The following is a 16,456-nucleotide window of genomic DNA, read 5'->3' as shown; positions in this document are numbered from 1 at the left end:
GTAATACAATTGTAGTTGAATTAATTCTGTGAGCGAATTGAGATTGATTGAGGACTCTTCATAGTAATGTTTATCCTTATTGTTAATAGGTACAATATGTATTTACTAAACAAAACCATCCCATATAAACAGATGAATAATTATTGTTTAATTACCAAAATTGTTTCTGTTTACATAATAATAATTGAAATAACGCTTAACATGTTACTCACTATTTGTATTAGGCATAAGGTTCACAATTGTGTTGCTTATTACAATATGCTTCATCAAATGTTTTCTAAAACGGTTTCTTCATTGCCATCAGCCTTTTATATGATCCTTGAACATCATTTTCTTAGTAGGTAGGTGTCTTTGGTACAGCTTTCGTCTAATTTTTAATATAGGCTCCTATTCCTTCACCTCTATAAGCCACTTTTACTTTGTACTTCATTGTAGGAGTTAAACTATATTTTATATTTATTATCTTTTATGTTAATGACTGCTTAATTTCATTAGGTGTTCTTCAAACAAACTCCTTGATGACATAATGTAATAGTATGACATATTCTTACTGCGTCGTCACGTGACACGTCCTGAGTAAATACCAAAATATGCGAAGATTAATAAATGAAAAAATTGTCAACACTTCGTATGTAGCGTGTCCATACCAACTTAGGTTAAGCATACAGTCTCTTAGAGTGTAACAGGTGCTTCTATCCCAAACTTTGATACCTACTGTTTTTATTGTTTTTTTTTTGTCCATAAATTAATATTGATTAATATGACACCGAGAAACTATGAAGCCATTATTTCACGTTGCAAATTCAATGTTAGCTATTTGACGTTCACCTTTTGCATCTCAGGCAATTATATACTAAGTTTAAAATTATATGACCAGAGAGGTTTCTTTAGTTTGGATCATGCGGTTATGTTATAACAATTCCTTTAATTGGTGTCTGTTATTGGATAGATCGTTTCAAATATATATATATATATATATATATATATATATATATATATATATATATATATATATATATATATATATATATATATGTATATATAATGTTTATATTTATACAAAGGTTAATAGTTTATTGAATCGTCTTAGTGAAGATTGTCATAAAAGGAGATATATATATGCAAAACCGGCTTCAATCATCTCATGTACTTTCCTCGGTCTTGTTGTCGTCTTCTTTGTAATTCCAGTTTTTGCTATTCGTCTAGACGATTTTCTATACCGATCCTTATACTGTTATGTATATGAACGCATGAAATCGAGAGTAGAATTCAATTCCACCGACGTATAAGTGTGTAATTTAACCGCTTTAGGTACAAGCAACTATAGAAATATTTGGTTCATTAGATCAATGGTAAGCCGGCGAATGAGTTTTGACGAGTAATTTGTTGATTATTATATAGGATACATATTAAATTACTTCGACTGTTATAATACGTGGAATGTTAATATAATATATAATTGAAAAGCAATTGTGTACATCAGTTTAACATGTGTATTTATTTAACAGGTTCGAAGATCATTGAAATTACGTGGACGTCGCAAGGAGAAGGAAAAGTTACCGTCCGGTATTACAGCCGACTATACCGCCTCGCTTTTCGCCCATCTCGAAAAAGATACCAACTATACAAATTATAAGGTTATCTCGAATTCAGGTTCCAATTCGAACCTCAGCGACGAAAACAATCATTTGTCTCCGGGATACCCGAACCATAATTGGAATAAGAAAGAAGGCGTGCTGCAATCTGATAGTTCAGAGACGTCGCTAAATTCGTTAAACAATCCGAATAATGTTAACATCAGCCCCAGACAGGCACCGAACTTACCACCCATACCACCGCGTCCACCGAAACGAGGAATCCTGAAGGGGCCACGTCTCAGCAACACTAGCTCCGTCTCCCAAGAAAGCAATGTTCAGAACACCGATACGGTTGATTATATGAACGGACAGGATCCAAATCTTCTCGCACGGAACACTCAACAAAACGAACTCATCTCGTACGCTATCCAACCCTCTAAGAGTACATCATCTAGTGATGATATGCAACAGATACAGAATTTCACCAAAAAAGTCATACACAGCCCAGTTGAGAATCAATACAAAAATTATAAAAACAACTCCAATCCATCGATCCGGACTCACGATGTAGACGAAGCGACAAAGACGAACGGGAACAGTTATCACGGGGTGACGTCTACCTCACCGAGTGCTGATTCATTAACTGATACCACGACAAACTCTTCGTTCGCTACACCTCCATTTTCAACGTCCCCAGTCGGTGAATCTCAAGGTTTCCACAGATGGTCAAGGACGAGCACCTTCGACGATGTTTACTTGCCTCTGCCGTCTTTGTCTCCTCTTCATTTGCCGAAGCCGAGACTGTTAACCATCCAACGCCAAAAGGCACCCAGGAATGATTTCGGGTTTAGTCTTCGAAGAGCTATGATTCAAGAGAGAGTCTTCATTGGTGATATAAGAACTCTCGCTGGTCACGAAGAGAAGGTTATAGCCAATGGTGATAATAAATACAACGACAGCAATGTGGTTATCAGCAAGCTGACGTATAAAGCTGTGATACTCGCTGAACCCGGCTCCTACCCAGGTGCCAGTGAGACCGGCTTGTTACCAGGCGATAGACTCATCGAAGTCAATGACGTTAACGTAGAAGGGAGGAGTAGGGAAGAAGTGATTGATCTGATAAAAAGTAGCCAGGACTCTGTAACGGTTAAGGTTTGTATAATTTTTTATACATGGATTCAATAAAATGTCCCCGGATACGATTTCCGATTGCGAAATTTTTATACGTTAGTCCAAAGTATGCGAATCAACTTATTAACATTGTTGAAGTTTTTAATGTAATATTATAAAAGCATATCTGAATTTTATGATCGAAAATAACTTTGCATAAAATTATTCATATATTTAGTACCTCTTGTGATATTTTTCGTCCGTAATAGGTGCAACCTATAGCTGAACTATGCGAACTATCGAGCCGCAGGGCTGCGGACGGCGGGGCGCAAGTTGAGTTATCAGAGAGCAATGTTAGAGGTGGAACGCTCAGTCGATCTGGCAGTCGAAGATTCACTAGCACACAGGTTAGTTACATCACAGAGAACTCTGAGACTACGATTATTACAAACATAAATTGATGGATTGAATAAAATGATTCTTCATAAATAAATTGGCTTCTCTACATATACTAATGTGGTACTCGTATCATATATGCATTGCATGTTGATCGCTGCGTTGAATTGCGAGATACGCCCAATATAAGGTTGCATCTATGTTTACATCAAATTGATTACTGATGGTATCGACTATCGAGTGATGTATTGCAAGCGAATGATTTATAACATGACACTTTTATAGGAATCAACTTCGCGTATATAAAAAAAATATATTTATTCATTTCATTAAATATATGAATTTTCGGATTTGGATTTTAAAAACGTTGGAATGACGAGATTTCCATCAACGACATAATTTCCACTTATACTCAGGCTGAATAACTGTAAACACTAGCCAGTCAGTAATTAAAAAAAAAAAAAACAAATTTCGAATATCAATTTATATCTAACCTTCATGTGATATTGTTATGAAAGGCGATCATTTTGAACAATCGACTTCATAGTTGATACATTACATCAACGTATACCGCAAGCTTGACCAATATTATATGATCGCGTATGACGGCGGGCATACCGTTGCGTTGCAGTACATTATATACTTTTTTTGGGTCACAGATGAGGCTAAAGCAAAGAACAGAACAACGTATACATAACATATTTAACTGTTCTATCAACTGTCAAAGTTTCGTACTATGAATGTCATATGTTCGTAAATATTTTATATAATAATATATTTTGGATAATTTCGTTATATTTCCTTATGAATCTACGCAAATGCGGTGATTAGAAAGTGTTGATTACAATTCGTCCCATATACCAAGTAACACGACCGCAACCCGTAAGACAATCTATTCTCATTCTATCGTGCGTAACGTTATTATATATCCAGCTGGTATTGGGTCAATGTTTATTTACCTTGCATATTAAGTATATAAAATTTGTTTTAAAAAAAATTTAAGGACAGCTTTATTGCCTTTCACTTTACCAGTGACCCGGATTGTTCAATCGCCTGATAAAATATATCCTTTTATATATATGTTTATAATTTTTTTTAAACGAAAAATTTGATGACTGTCCACTGGTTCAACCTTTTTTTTAACAATTCTTTCTTGCTACAGAATTTGTTGTTAAATTTGATTCATACATAATGAATGAAAATATCTTAGCCAAAGAAATGCAAAATAATTAAACATATTAAATCCGTAGAGATAACTTAACGCGTCTGAGAATTTTTGGTAGAAATCGAAGTAAGACGAATCGAGAGGCCCTGGGCGATAATTATCCTAGCCCAAAAACGTCCACAATAATATAAAGTGATGGAAATCACAAGTCGACTTTCGCAGCCCTAATGCTGTTTAGTTGATTACATTGGCAAAGACAAATAAAAGACATTAACGATAACAAATGCCGTTGATAATTTTTGTAATAATTTAATAAAACGGTAATATTCATTAATACACACATCAGATATTCTAATACACATATCAGATAGTCATTCAGTTATTAAGTCTATTTATAAGTTTGCTTACAATTATTGGAAAGGTTCCTTGGATTAAATAAAAACAAATTAGTAAAAATTTATTTAAAAATATAGGTATCAAAATCCGCTTAGTTCGGTTACTTATATTTTGGTTATATAGAGATTTATTGTTGATATTTCAGCCTTAGCTTTCAGTCTTTGTAAGACTTATTTGTGTAGCACCATCAACTGATGAACATAAAACATCGTTCCTGTGTCTAACTGTTGGGGTGTGTATTTCAAATATTTCTATGGAGGTAAACAAAACAAGCTGTTTTTATAGTGTGTTCTTAACTGTAAGCGTATCCCGACACAATTCTCTATTTCCGGTCGAGTACCTTGTTAGCTCTGACACTAGAAATTCTGCGTGCGTTAGGCTCCATTCAAACCGACTGGGGTTGGAACACTTAAATACACTTCTAAGTTATTTTGAGCCTTAAGCTACGTACAACCTTCGATGTGTGATTGAAACACATGCATTTTATAACCAATACTTCTTTTCAGTAAGGACTATATTAGATTGTACTATTTTAAAATTCACATTCCTTAAAAGTTGTCTTTGATGTTCGTAGTGTGTACGGCAGGGAACAGTATGCTATTTTAATATTTACTTTGATAATATTATGAAGAATATTTTCGATAAATTACATATAATTTAATGCGAAACAATGTTTAGCTCGTTGTAACCGGTCCGTTGGTCAGGAATTGCGGGCGGGCCGTTAGTTTTCTTTATTAACAACAATATTTAAAAAAAACCGTTGCCTTAATGCAAAGCTGTGTTTGTGAGACGACCGCGCATGTGCTTAATGAATTAATTAACCGATAGAAAAGTATGCAGAATGTATACGTTAATAGAATTTTTATTCCATAATAGATTGCGAAAGAAATAAATTAAGTGTCCATTTTTATCGTTCGTACATTTCGTTTCTGTTATAGGTATTTATGTTTTGTATTAAATGTCGCGTTATTAGTATTTGTTTCAATAGAGTTAAAAACATACGTCCATAAATATCCGTGAGTTTAAGTGGTAATGTTGCTGTAATCAGTGTACAATAATACTGTCTTCTTGTCCGAAATAGCTTATTACTATAGATTGCTTTGTCGGAATCATTTAAAAAGGCACATTTAACACGTTCCGTGTTTAAATGTCAGAAATAGCGGAGAAACTAAATTGTTATTAAACGAGGCGGAAAGGTTGTCTAGACCCCTCCTAAATAAGCATCCCAGTAAAATAGGGTTGCCCTAACAAATTGATCGCCACTGTTTCGTATGTTCAGAAATCTCTTGGAATACGTATGTATGTGTCCTTATCACTCCTATACGTATATTTTGACAGACACGAATCTTGCTTAATGTTTTTTTTTTTTGTATCATATCACATAAATATATGTCAGAGATTTTCAAAGCGTCTCACGAAACAAAATGATGTCAGCCCTAATGTTAATTTAATATCTTCGACACGGAATTGAATCTTGATTCGGTTGGGTTTATCAATTTAAAGAGATATTGCCAATTTACGTACATATTTAAAAACGGAACCAGCAATAATCGATGATTTTTTTTATTAATATCTATTTTAAACCAATATTATTTTTATACGTTCATTTCAGTACCGGTAATATTAGTATATATTTTTATTGCCCCCAATAAAATATATCCAAGGTAAACAATGATCTACAAAATGTATGTATCAAGGTTAAAACAATAGCCAATAATATAACAATCGTTTTACTTGCTTATTTTAAAAAACGGAGGCTAATCGCGAAAAAAAAAATCTATTGTAATTAGTCCTTCAATCTACAAATAAGGTTTCTCGGTTCATAAGTGGATATTGTTGATGCATTTATCTCATTTCCGTTCTAGTATTAAAAATATGTTAATGCGAATGTATTTATTTTGCTACCCTACAAAATAAGGCAAATTAGAAATAACCCAGCATATTTTGCTTGTATATTATTTGTTCTGATTAAATCACCTCATAAAATATATTGTGCATGATAAATGAAGTTACAATATGTATTTAAGGCTTGTTATGTATCGTTATCTTTTTATTGAAAAGAAAATAACAAAAAGTTCATACAATAGGCCGAGCGTAGTGAAATGTTATTAAAATTCATATAATAATATTATCTAACCACGTTCTCATTACGATATGTTCGTTTGTTTAATTATATGTAATATTTAATATCGAAGACATAATACAGATAGATAGAAAACTCGTCTGTAAAAATGGTGACAATTTACGACTACTAGCGCCACACAGTGTGTGTGGAACAAACTAAAGTGGGGCGGAAGAATCAATAGGTAATTGGTACTCGATATCAATTCGCAGGAGTCAAGAGAGATTTGTTATTTATGTCAGTGTCCTAATTACAAATGTAAATTTTAATATGATATCAATTAAAAATGAAATTATATGTAAAATTATCTGGTATATAAAAATCATTTGTATCTCCATCTTAGAACATATGAAATAACATTTCGAAATGCCATGACAAAGATATAGATACACACAGTCGCTGGTTATGTGTTTAATATATTATATGTACATTTTATTAACATTGTTGATAATATCCGACTACTGAGAATACATAGTCTTCAATCTAGAACAAGTGCATTTATTCAGAAAATAAATATTGCATACATGTGATAAGTAAGACACAAAATACTTCATATAGTCTGTTTATTTGTAAACAGTGTGTACTTTTAACATAAATCAATATATATTTACATTTATATACAATAAGTATTATTTATATTTAAGTTTTGTGGCAGTTATGATGAGATCTTTGGTTAAATGGATTCATCCTCGGTTTTATTATAATATTCATGTACAGTGTGTTCATTCTTGATAAAATGTATTTCATATATTGTGTAATCTTACAAGCGATATCTCAACATAAAGTTAACATACTATGTATGATAAATTGTACCACAAGTTAATTATACAAATACTTAGCTATTCTGCATGTTCTTATCGAAACTCTGCATTTCATATTTAGCTATTACATTACACACTTCCATTTTAACTTTTGGAATTAGATTTGGTTGTAGTTTCTTAACGCTAGCCGCCATACTTCTGAAGAATACGTCAATTTCATTTGTATTCTCTTTCAATATTTTCTCAATAAGTTTATCAATGACTTGCGATCTTTGCTCTGGTGTTTTTGGATCCTCGACACATTTTATTATCCTAGGTTCGTTCATTACAATCGGTTTTGGTAAAATTTTAATTGGTGGAATATTTCTTGGAATCGGCACGGACTTTTTCCTGCCAGCATTCTTTCTTCCAATTTTTTTTGGTGGTTCGCCAATTTGGTTATTTCCTTCTAGTTTAATTTTCTTTGGGACTATTTTTATAATTTGTGGTTTTGTATCGGTTTCTTGCATAGGATTATCAACAAGGGTTATCTGAAATGTGCAATGAAAGCAATCATCAATATTTTAATTTTCATTAATAACAAACATCTAGCTATTATATACTAATATATATATATATATATATATATATATATATATGATAGTGTGTCTGTGTGTGTGTGTTGGCAAATATAAAGGTTACATACTTCATAATATTCCTGGTTGTCTGTTATGACCTGTTGCTCGGCGGCTACTTGCTCTTCTAATATTTGACTTTCCGAGGTATCCTCATCAAATATTTCTCTTGTTTCCAATGTGTTGTTTTCTATTTGCAGACTATCAAGGGACATACCGTCCAAAAATTTCAGTTTTTCAAATATGGGTAATTTAGATTTATGTATTGATCCCATGCGCTTGTTTCTTGTGTATCCATCACGGAGACCCCTCCAGCGTTTCTTACATTCCTCAACTGTAATGATTTAATTTTATTATAGAAATATGTATTTTTGTCTGGTTTGTGAAATTTTGTTAAAGATGATGCCTGTTAAGATGATTTTATAACCTACGTCTATCCGAGAAAGTAACCTATTCTGTATGAGTTTGGTACTTATTCTTTTAAGATTTAGACAGAACTTCGTAAAAACATATAATGTAATCATTTTAAATACCAACGGAACGACATCTTACTGAACAATTTGACAAACATGTTTTGTTTTAAAAACACGTCATCTTTAACTACAACAATCGTTAATTATTTGTATAAAGATAAACACCCTTTTTAAAAACAACAAATAAGGTTATTTTAAATATTTTCTATTAATTTCACCTGGTTTTAAAATTTCCGTAGCAATTTCTTGCCAGGTTCTCTCACGAGTTAGTATATTCTTTCGCGATGGATCCAACCAGCAATACAAATGTCCGTGGGGTTGAACTAATTCAATTAGTTTTTCATCTTCTTCAGTTGTCCATCCTATAGCGTTCAATGGCATTTTAAAAAGCCCTACTTACATTCACCGTTCTCTTGCGTCACAAAATCAAAACAAAATGTCTACCACCTATCACGAACGAAAATAGTCGCGCTGCGCAGCACGACGTCACAAAGTACAGTTGACTATTGTTGACTTCGTTGGTTTTATTTCAATCTGCGCTCTCATTGGCCAGTGTTCCCATTTGACATTTACTTACAGACTACAGTGCTGCCAACTATGTTAATGTAAGAAAATCTCTTCCAATGCAGTTGAAGGCATGTTGCTACTTTCCGATAGATGTCTCTTTTTATACTAAACGCGTCCTCTAGCGTTTTGTAGGAAAATAAGAGGGTTAATATTCCGGTAATCTGTAATTTTAGGTGCAAGTTTGAGCAATAGATGACACTGTTCGTACTATAGCGCCATTTCCATTGTGTTTAAATTTTTTTATCTCACTTAAATCTATTAGTAGGTTTGTATATGTTCTGATAAGATTGTTTATCTCTTAAAAAAAGTAAATAGAGCCAAAGATACAAATTCATTCGTATCTTTCTGTACGATAATGTTATTTGTTCAGTATTACTTAAAGGCTATTTGTTATCTGCATCTTAGTATAAACATTAACTTTTCTCTCTCTTTGTTTAATTTCTTCGTTAAAATAATTTTAAAATATCGAAACTAATGATTTCAAAAATTAAATTGCGGGTTATATCTGTTGCATTTCCTACTAATTAGGGCAAAGATTGATGCGTCGGTAGCATCCCTTTGAAGTTATCTCGAATGTAGTTTTAAAATAATTCACGTTAAACGATACATTATGTTCGGTATAAATCTTCATTACTTTATATATCTAAGATAAGGAGGATACTTTAGTACAAATGTATTACAACATAATGATATTATTGGCTTCCTGTTTTTAGTTCTGACCTTAAACGCGTTTTCATATAAATGTTATTTAAATAAACACTCATACATTTCCCTTCACTACAAAGCATTTTAAAGTTACGCTAAAATTTAAGTAAGTACATTAAATAAACCGTGGTAAGAGCAATTTTCATACAATTTAAACATTAACATACTAAAACAATTAACGTCTATCAAACGATATCGCCAGCTTTGTACAGTTTACAACGCGACTACTGACAGTTTAATCGCACAAAACGGCAATTGTTACGAATTGTACACAATTATTCTATTAAATTTCAAGTCTTTGTATTGAAATGTTTATGTACTTTTTAAATTGTATTCAAAGACTTGTTTGAACCTGTTTTTTATGGAAATGCAAAGTAAATTGGAAATGAATATATTTTTTATATTTTTATATTTTAAATTTAAGTCGTCAATTTTTTTCCCATATTAGAAAATGCGGAGAAGGGCGAAAGACATAGTAGAAGATTAAATTAAGAGTGAAAGAGAGGGAAAGTGCCTAAGTTTTATACACAAAATACTAATGGTGACCATTTTATTAGTGAGTCTTTGTGTATTGTGTATTAGGTATGTTGCTATTATTTTGTCTAATAAGGTTTTAAATAAGGTTATTAATAATAAAGTTTTAAATACGAAATTTATATAGGGGGTAGTCGTGAATTTTCTTAAATTTATTTATGTTAAATAATATTGTAATGCATAACCGTACCAACGTTTAAATTAAAGATTATCAACAAACATATTTATTTATATCTAAGTATTAAAATTTCAAGTCTTTTTTATTCTAGGTGCCACTATTTATCATGATTAAATTTTAGTTATAATGTCCAATACGTTGTAGTTGATTCCAAAAAAGAAAAACATTATTTTTGTACTATTAATTTAAAAAATACTCGTAAAAGTATTAGCATTCCCGTATAAGAAAATCAAAACAAGCAGTAAACACAATGCTAACTCGCTAAGCAGTTCAAAACGACACCGCGGTCTAAGCGCACGCGCACGCCGCCCGAGCGCCGTGTACGAAACTATTCTTACTATACGAAGGTGACACAGTGAGTTTAAATATTTTTCAAAACCGGCCTGAAGATCTGACAGTTTCATCATGTTAAATACAAAGAAACATTGACTATAAACATTAATTTATTTGATAAAATATTCAAGTAATTTAATTATATATGTATTATTATAAAATTTTAACGTTATGTTTACAACATGTTCTTAAAGTAATCGTAACAAATCATTCGTATGGAACGAATCGAACACAATTTATACCGACTCGTTAGCATTATAAACAGGAAAGTCGTCGTATTTTATGAAATTAACATAGCAATATTTTCACGTTGAAAATAATATTTTAATATTTTTAACATAGCCTTATCTTTATTATCTAACGAATGCGTCATATAACTAGAGAAATTACGTAAAACAAACAAAAAGATAATTCATCTCAGTCTAGACGAGGAGAGAATTCGTTTAAATATTTTTATGCTATTATAAAAAATTATAGTACATAAGTTAAATAATTAAAACATTGGTATAATGAACGTATTTGTATCTATAAAAGGAATTGGAATTAAGTGTACTATTTTAGTATCGGAGTGGACGCGGGATGTGTCTTCGGAACGTGTCTGAAGACGGTAATGCTGTATTAATATCGTTGAATACTTTTATAACTCCAAAGGTATGCCATTCAACGGCATCCATGCCTCTTTATGTTAAAGTTAATGATGGAATAAACCATTTGTCTGTTGTTGGTTTAAATATGTTGCTTCAATTTCATTATATTTTGTAGTATGATACGGTTGGTTGAATTAATATATTTAAGTTGTAGACTCATTCGTTTCATTTGACAAAGATCGAAGCGGGGTCTTTGTCAATGACTAATATTATTATTTACTATACAGCAGATCTTGTGAGAAGTCAGATTATATTATACAATATGTTAACCAAAAACTATAATCACAGTTGTTTTTATTGAATTAAAATTTTAGGATATTTGTATATTTTTAGGTTAGCATTATTTCGTAAGAATTTCGTCTTGAGTTAGTGCTGCTGCTGTCGGTAATTCAGCGTTGTCGATAAATTCGTATCTAAATGCACTAACTATTTCTATTTGTCTAAAATTTCCCCGCACTCGTCCCCATCCCACGCGTTTCAAACTGGTATCGCATGCCTTATATTTTAACTGTCCACGATTCGCTGCTGATTTTAATTTACTGTTCAAATAATTATAAATTATCATTTAACTTAGAAAGTTAGCGTCTCGCCTTTAACTTGTTTACGCTTTTTTATTTATATAAAATTAAAATAGTATTTTTTTTTTTTTGTATAATTACATGGTAAATGCTTGACTAATTTTGGACAGTGAAATCGTCTCCAGTGGATGAGTAACAAATTCTTATATTAGTGAAATAGCCGTGAAGTGTACTTGTGAAGTGGGCGTTGCGAAGGCGGCATTATTTTCACTTTTTATAGATTTCGATTTTATTATATTTTATATCTGTTCCCTACAAGATTTCCTTGGACACATCGGAGTGTCCAGACTCTATGTAATGTATATCTAACTGCAATTACTTATCCTCCGTCATAATACTTATCTTAGTGCTAAAATGTAAAACCTTCGTAAGGAGATAATTCAATTCGTAATGCTATAAAGTTTAAACGTTTTGTTTGAGATCGTTAATTCTAAATAATATCAGCGACTATGTTAAATAATTTGAATTTAGTACACTTATAATAAACTCATGAAATGTCACGTAGTTCATATTGTAACAGCTATGAATTGTACAAATATATTTAACAGAGAGAGTTATATATTATTATTCGTTGATCATTCTTTAAATTTCAAATATCAACTTTATGAATACGTAATAGTTTTTTTTTTTTGTAATTAATTTGAATATTGAATATTCATCGCTTGAGATATTTACTATCTTGGTTGTAAGTAATTTGTCTCAATTGATAGCAGTAAAGTCGAATTTAAGTTAATGCAATCGATTTTTTTTATTATAGAACTGTAACGTATGGATTCTTTTGTCATTTAAAAACTACTGAAAGATTTTGTCTAATCACAGAACGCATATCGCGTTGTCATTTGGTTCATGTATTAGAATAGATCATGGAAAATGAATGAAATACTTAGAATTTGCAGGTATGTGAGTAAGTCTACAATATATGTACCATTATTTGTCGTCTTAATTTTGATGCAAAATAAGTTATTGTAGTAGGCTATCTGACAATGTTCTTTTAAGTATTTTGTTGTCACACATCACGATCTGTCAAATGCTAATTGCTGTCATTTGTATGCCCCACCGTGTGTTGTATTGTTCTTGGAACACGATAGCAACATCTGTTACTCGTTAACCTGTTGAATTCAATACGTATGCATTTTTGTTCTGTCACATGTTTACTTTTAATAGATAAGATCCTCGTTATCTTCGTACTCACAACTATGTGTCGACCGCGGCCTTGCTTGGTTTTTGTTTCACGAAGATTGCTATTCGTCTCCGCTAATCGAAAACCGTTTGAGAATCGTGTCAGGCTGTTTGTCATTTCAATATAATAAATACATAAAAAATATTTTTAGTCCAAGTACAAAGAAATATATGTCTTGTAAGAAATGCGCATAATATTTGTAATTTATAATACTAAATAGTAAATACAATACGCTAAAAAGTAAAAACCATTATAGCTCTGAAATGAAGTTACTCAGGAACGGGTAAGATTTCTTTATCTTCTTAAATGTTTTGTCTACCCTCAAATGAAAATTGAGATTAAAATAATAACCAAAAAAAATAGATTTAATTGAAACAAATATAAGTATTCCAAAAAATATTTTTCTTTATTCTCAAAGTTTATTAAGTTAAAATTAATTAAATAAATTTGACAAAGATGTTATAATCTAATATTATTCAAAGAACATTTTTTTGTTGTGTATAATATTGTTATGAAAATTGTCATATAAAATTTTATAGAGCATTGATTTTGATAGAAATATTAGCTAAAGGTAAACTATATCGAGCTGTTAAAACCATCATCGTAAAATATCCTTCTGACCAATATGATGCTGTAATAAAAGAAATGTACATATGTTTATTGCTCGCATGATGACGAACATGGAGATAAATCGTCACTTACAGATTAAGAAGCTTCTAACTTAACATGTGAATTAACTAGCTACCAGTGGCCATAAAGCAGAGTGCATATAAATATAAACCTGCATCCGCATGTCTGTACTTTAATTTATTTAACATAACATGTAATTTAGATGTATTTTCGCTCCTACGACAATATGTTAACGTCAGTATGGTCTTCGCTAAAGCATATAAGTGTAATTAACGCACGTATGTACTCAAAATAAAAGTAACGATAATGAACTTAATTAATGACCGTATACACTCAATAAGTAACAAAATATAAATTTAAAAAAAAAATACGTTTCTTTGTGTCTCCTGGTGTCGCAGAATGTCTCAACTCCCAATGTAAAAGGAAGCCTATGAATATGGTTTAAATAAAACGAGCGTTCCTGGTTTCCGAGTATTTAAACCACACAGTATAACTCACTCCCCCTACTCGACTCGTTAATTGACTTGTGTTTGCTTATTTGCTGGCTATTTAAATGACGACGACAGCTATGCGACATGATTTAATTTTAAACGGTCCACTTAAATTCTTCGACTTCAACAACGTTTATAAACTTAATGTAACAAATTCATATTATTATTAATCAAATATTTTCTTTATATATTTCTTCTCTCTGAATCTTCAAAATGCTGCTAATATTATCGTCATAAAATCGTTTGTATGCCTTCTTATTTATTTTATCAACACTTAATAATTGTGGTTGAAAATAATATTGAGGGTAAAGTCGTATCTTCGTGTCGGATTATTGCCTTCTAAATGTGTTATGATGTAATCACTTATAGTAATAAATGTGCAGTCTGAGACCATATGTTATCAGTAAAGCGGTGATGTGTTTTTATATATTATAATAGAAATTTAATTACTAGTTTCCGATGTCATTATAATTTTTATTTCATGTCGTAAATGTCTCTGTAATTATCATCTTTTTCACAATCTATACTATATGATTTGCAGTATAAGAAAATGCTTTATATGCTTTTAATTTACAAAGAACAGTACAGGGTTACTTCTGAATAAAAAAAAAAAGACTTTATTTTATATTTACCTATATATATGTATATATCATGTAATACTTATATAAATTCAGAACTTTCAATTTTTTTTTCCTATTTAACCAAGTCACGTTGAATTTGTTAGCCTTACAGATTTATCGATCGCTAAGGTTAATCTTATTTTAAACTTATATTATCCTGATATTTACAATATAATTTTCTTGTACAAATATTTTAAAGTTTTACAAAATGTTCAAACCAGTTTCCATCAAACATTAAACATCGTATCAAAAACAGGTTAAAAATGTTATACGCTCATTTAAAAATTCAAATTTATGACATTTGGAAAAATACTTTATACATTTTAAAATACATCACTAGCTTTAAAGATAAACGGATTAAAAAAAAAAACGATTAAAGAGTTATACCTATTCTCGGATTACACGTGAAGTTTTGCAATTAATTGATTTTAGAATTGACTTCCTTTGTTTTTATAATATTGTTAAATTTATCTATGGAGTTGACTCTCACAGAGTCCTATAGGTTACTTGAAGTTTCATCACAACAGGATAATGTCTGAAGATAAGTGTTTAGCCGATAGTTAGTCACGATTGATTAGGACAGCTGTTGACTGACTGGTAGTTGGGTGTTGCAAAATTAATAACTAGCAATACTTAGGTACAATTTAAGAGACTGTACGTCTTGCGAGACAATAGGAAAGTATCCGATTGAAAAGATCATTACTCTAATATAAACATTTGTAATATTAAATGATCATTAAAAAAAACTTAATTCCAAGAGTTGATAGTTAAATTATAATTTAATTTGATAATTATCAATGGTCATGTATATGTAAGTAGTCATTGTGCAATTACAATTTCAATATTATCGAATAGGTGGGATCTGTGTCGTTACACAAATTTGCATTCGATGTTGACCAATGTTTCTTGTATTTAGGCTATATTTACACACACGGAATATCTGTCAAGCGATTTTAGACTATACGCTGTAGGTATTAAGTCTTATTTAATGTGATATTCTTTTGTTTTCATTTTTGCCTCCTAAAGGTTTTAAGCTGTGGGAAGATGATGTTTCTTGTTCAAACAAAGTTTAGATGAGAGACATCGAGAATCAGTAGAGAGAAATATGATTGTTATTTCGTTATTATTGCTCTCGATGTCATTGATATCATTTATAAAATATATCATATAAAATATAAAGCAAAGAAGCCTCATTCCCACGATAAGGTGTGAATAAGAGCTGATAACGATAGTCAAAATATTGACGCACTGATAACTGAGCTAACAGGGACTTCATGTAGGCGAGCGGCTTTAGAAAGTGGCCATCGAAATGTATGAAATAGATTATAGAAATCACTTATCTTATTACTAGTCTTCAAATGTATTGGTGTATCTTGCAA

At 31.1% G+C, this 16,456-nt stretch overlaps 2 protein-coding genes across 3 annotated transcripts in view; one reads left to right on the top strand and one right to left on the bottom strand.

Annotated features, from left to right (window-relative positions):
• The window catches only part of LOC116777326 (unconventional myosin-XVIIIa), a 112,106-nt gene that overhangs the window by 13,740 nt on the left and 81,910 nt on the right, over window positions 1-16,456 (top strand). For both annotated transcript variants that reach the window (XM_032670810.2, XM_032670809.2), the window contains exons 3-4: window positions 1,509-2,729; window positions 2,957-3,094. In XM_032670810.2, the coding sequence (XP_032526701.1) occupies window positions 1,509-2,729; window positions 2,957-3,094 (1,359 nt within the window). The remainder of the gene's footprint in view (window positions 1-1,508; window positions 2,730-2,956; window positions 3,095-16,456) is intronic.
• On the bottom strand, window positions 7,313-9,107 carry LOC116777327 (uncharacterized). The gene is made up of 3 exons (XM_032670813.2): window positions 8,833-9,107; window positions 8,213-8,475; window positions 7,313-8,057 (listed from the first exon to the last, which is right to left on the bottom strand). The coding sequence occupies exons 1-3, from the start codon at window positions 8,993-8,995 to the stop codon at window positions 7,602-7,604; spliced, it is 882 nt and encodes a 293-aa protein (XP_032526704.1). The 5' UTR covers window positions 8,996-9,107; the 3' UTR covers window positions 7,313-7,601.

Source organism: Danaus plexippus, chromosome Z, assembly GCF_018135715.1.
Source record: "Danaus plexippus chromosome Z, MEX_DaPlex, whole genome shotgun sequence".
Classification (NCBI taxonomy): domain Eukaryota; kingdom Metazoa; phylum Arthropoda; class Insecta; order Lepidoptera; family Nymphalidae; genus Danaus; species Danaus plexippus.
Note: the sequence above shows the minus strand (reverse complement) of the source record. Positions and strands in the feature narration are given on the sequence as shown.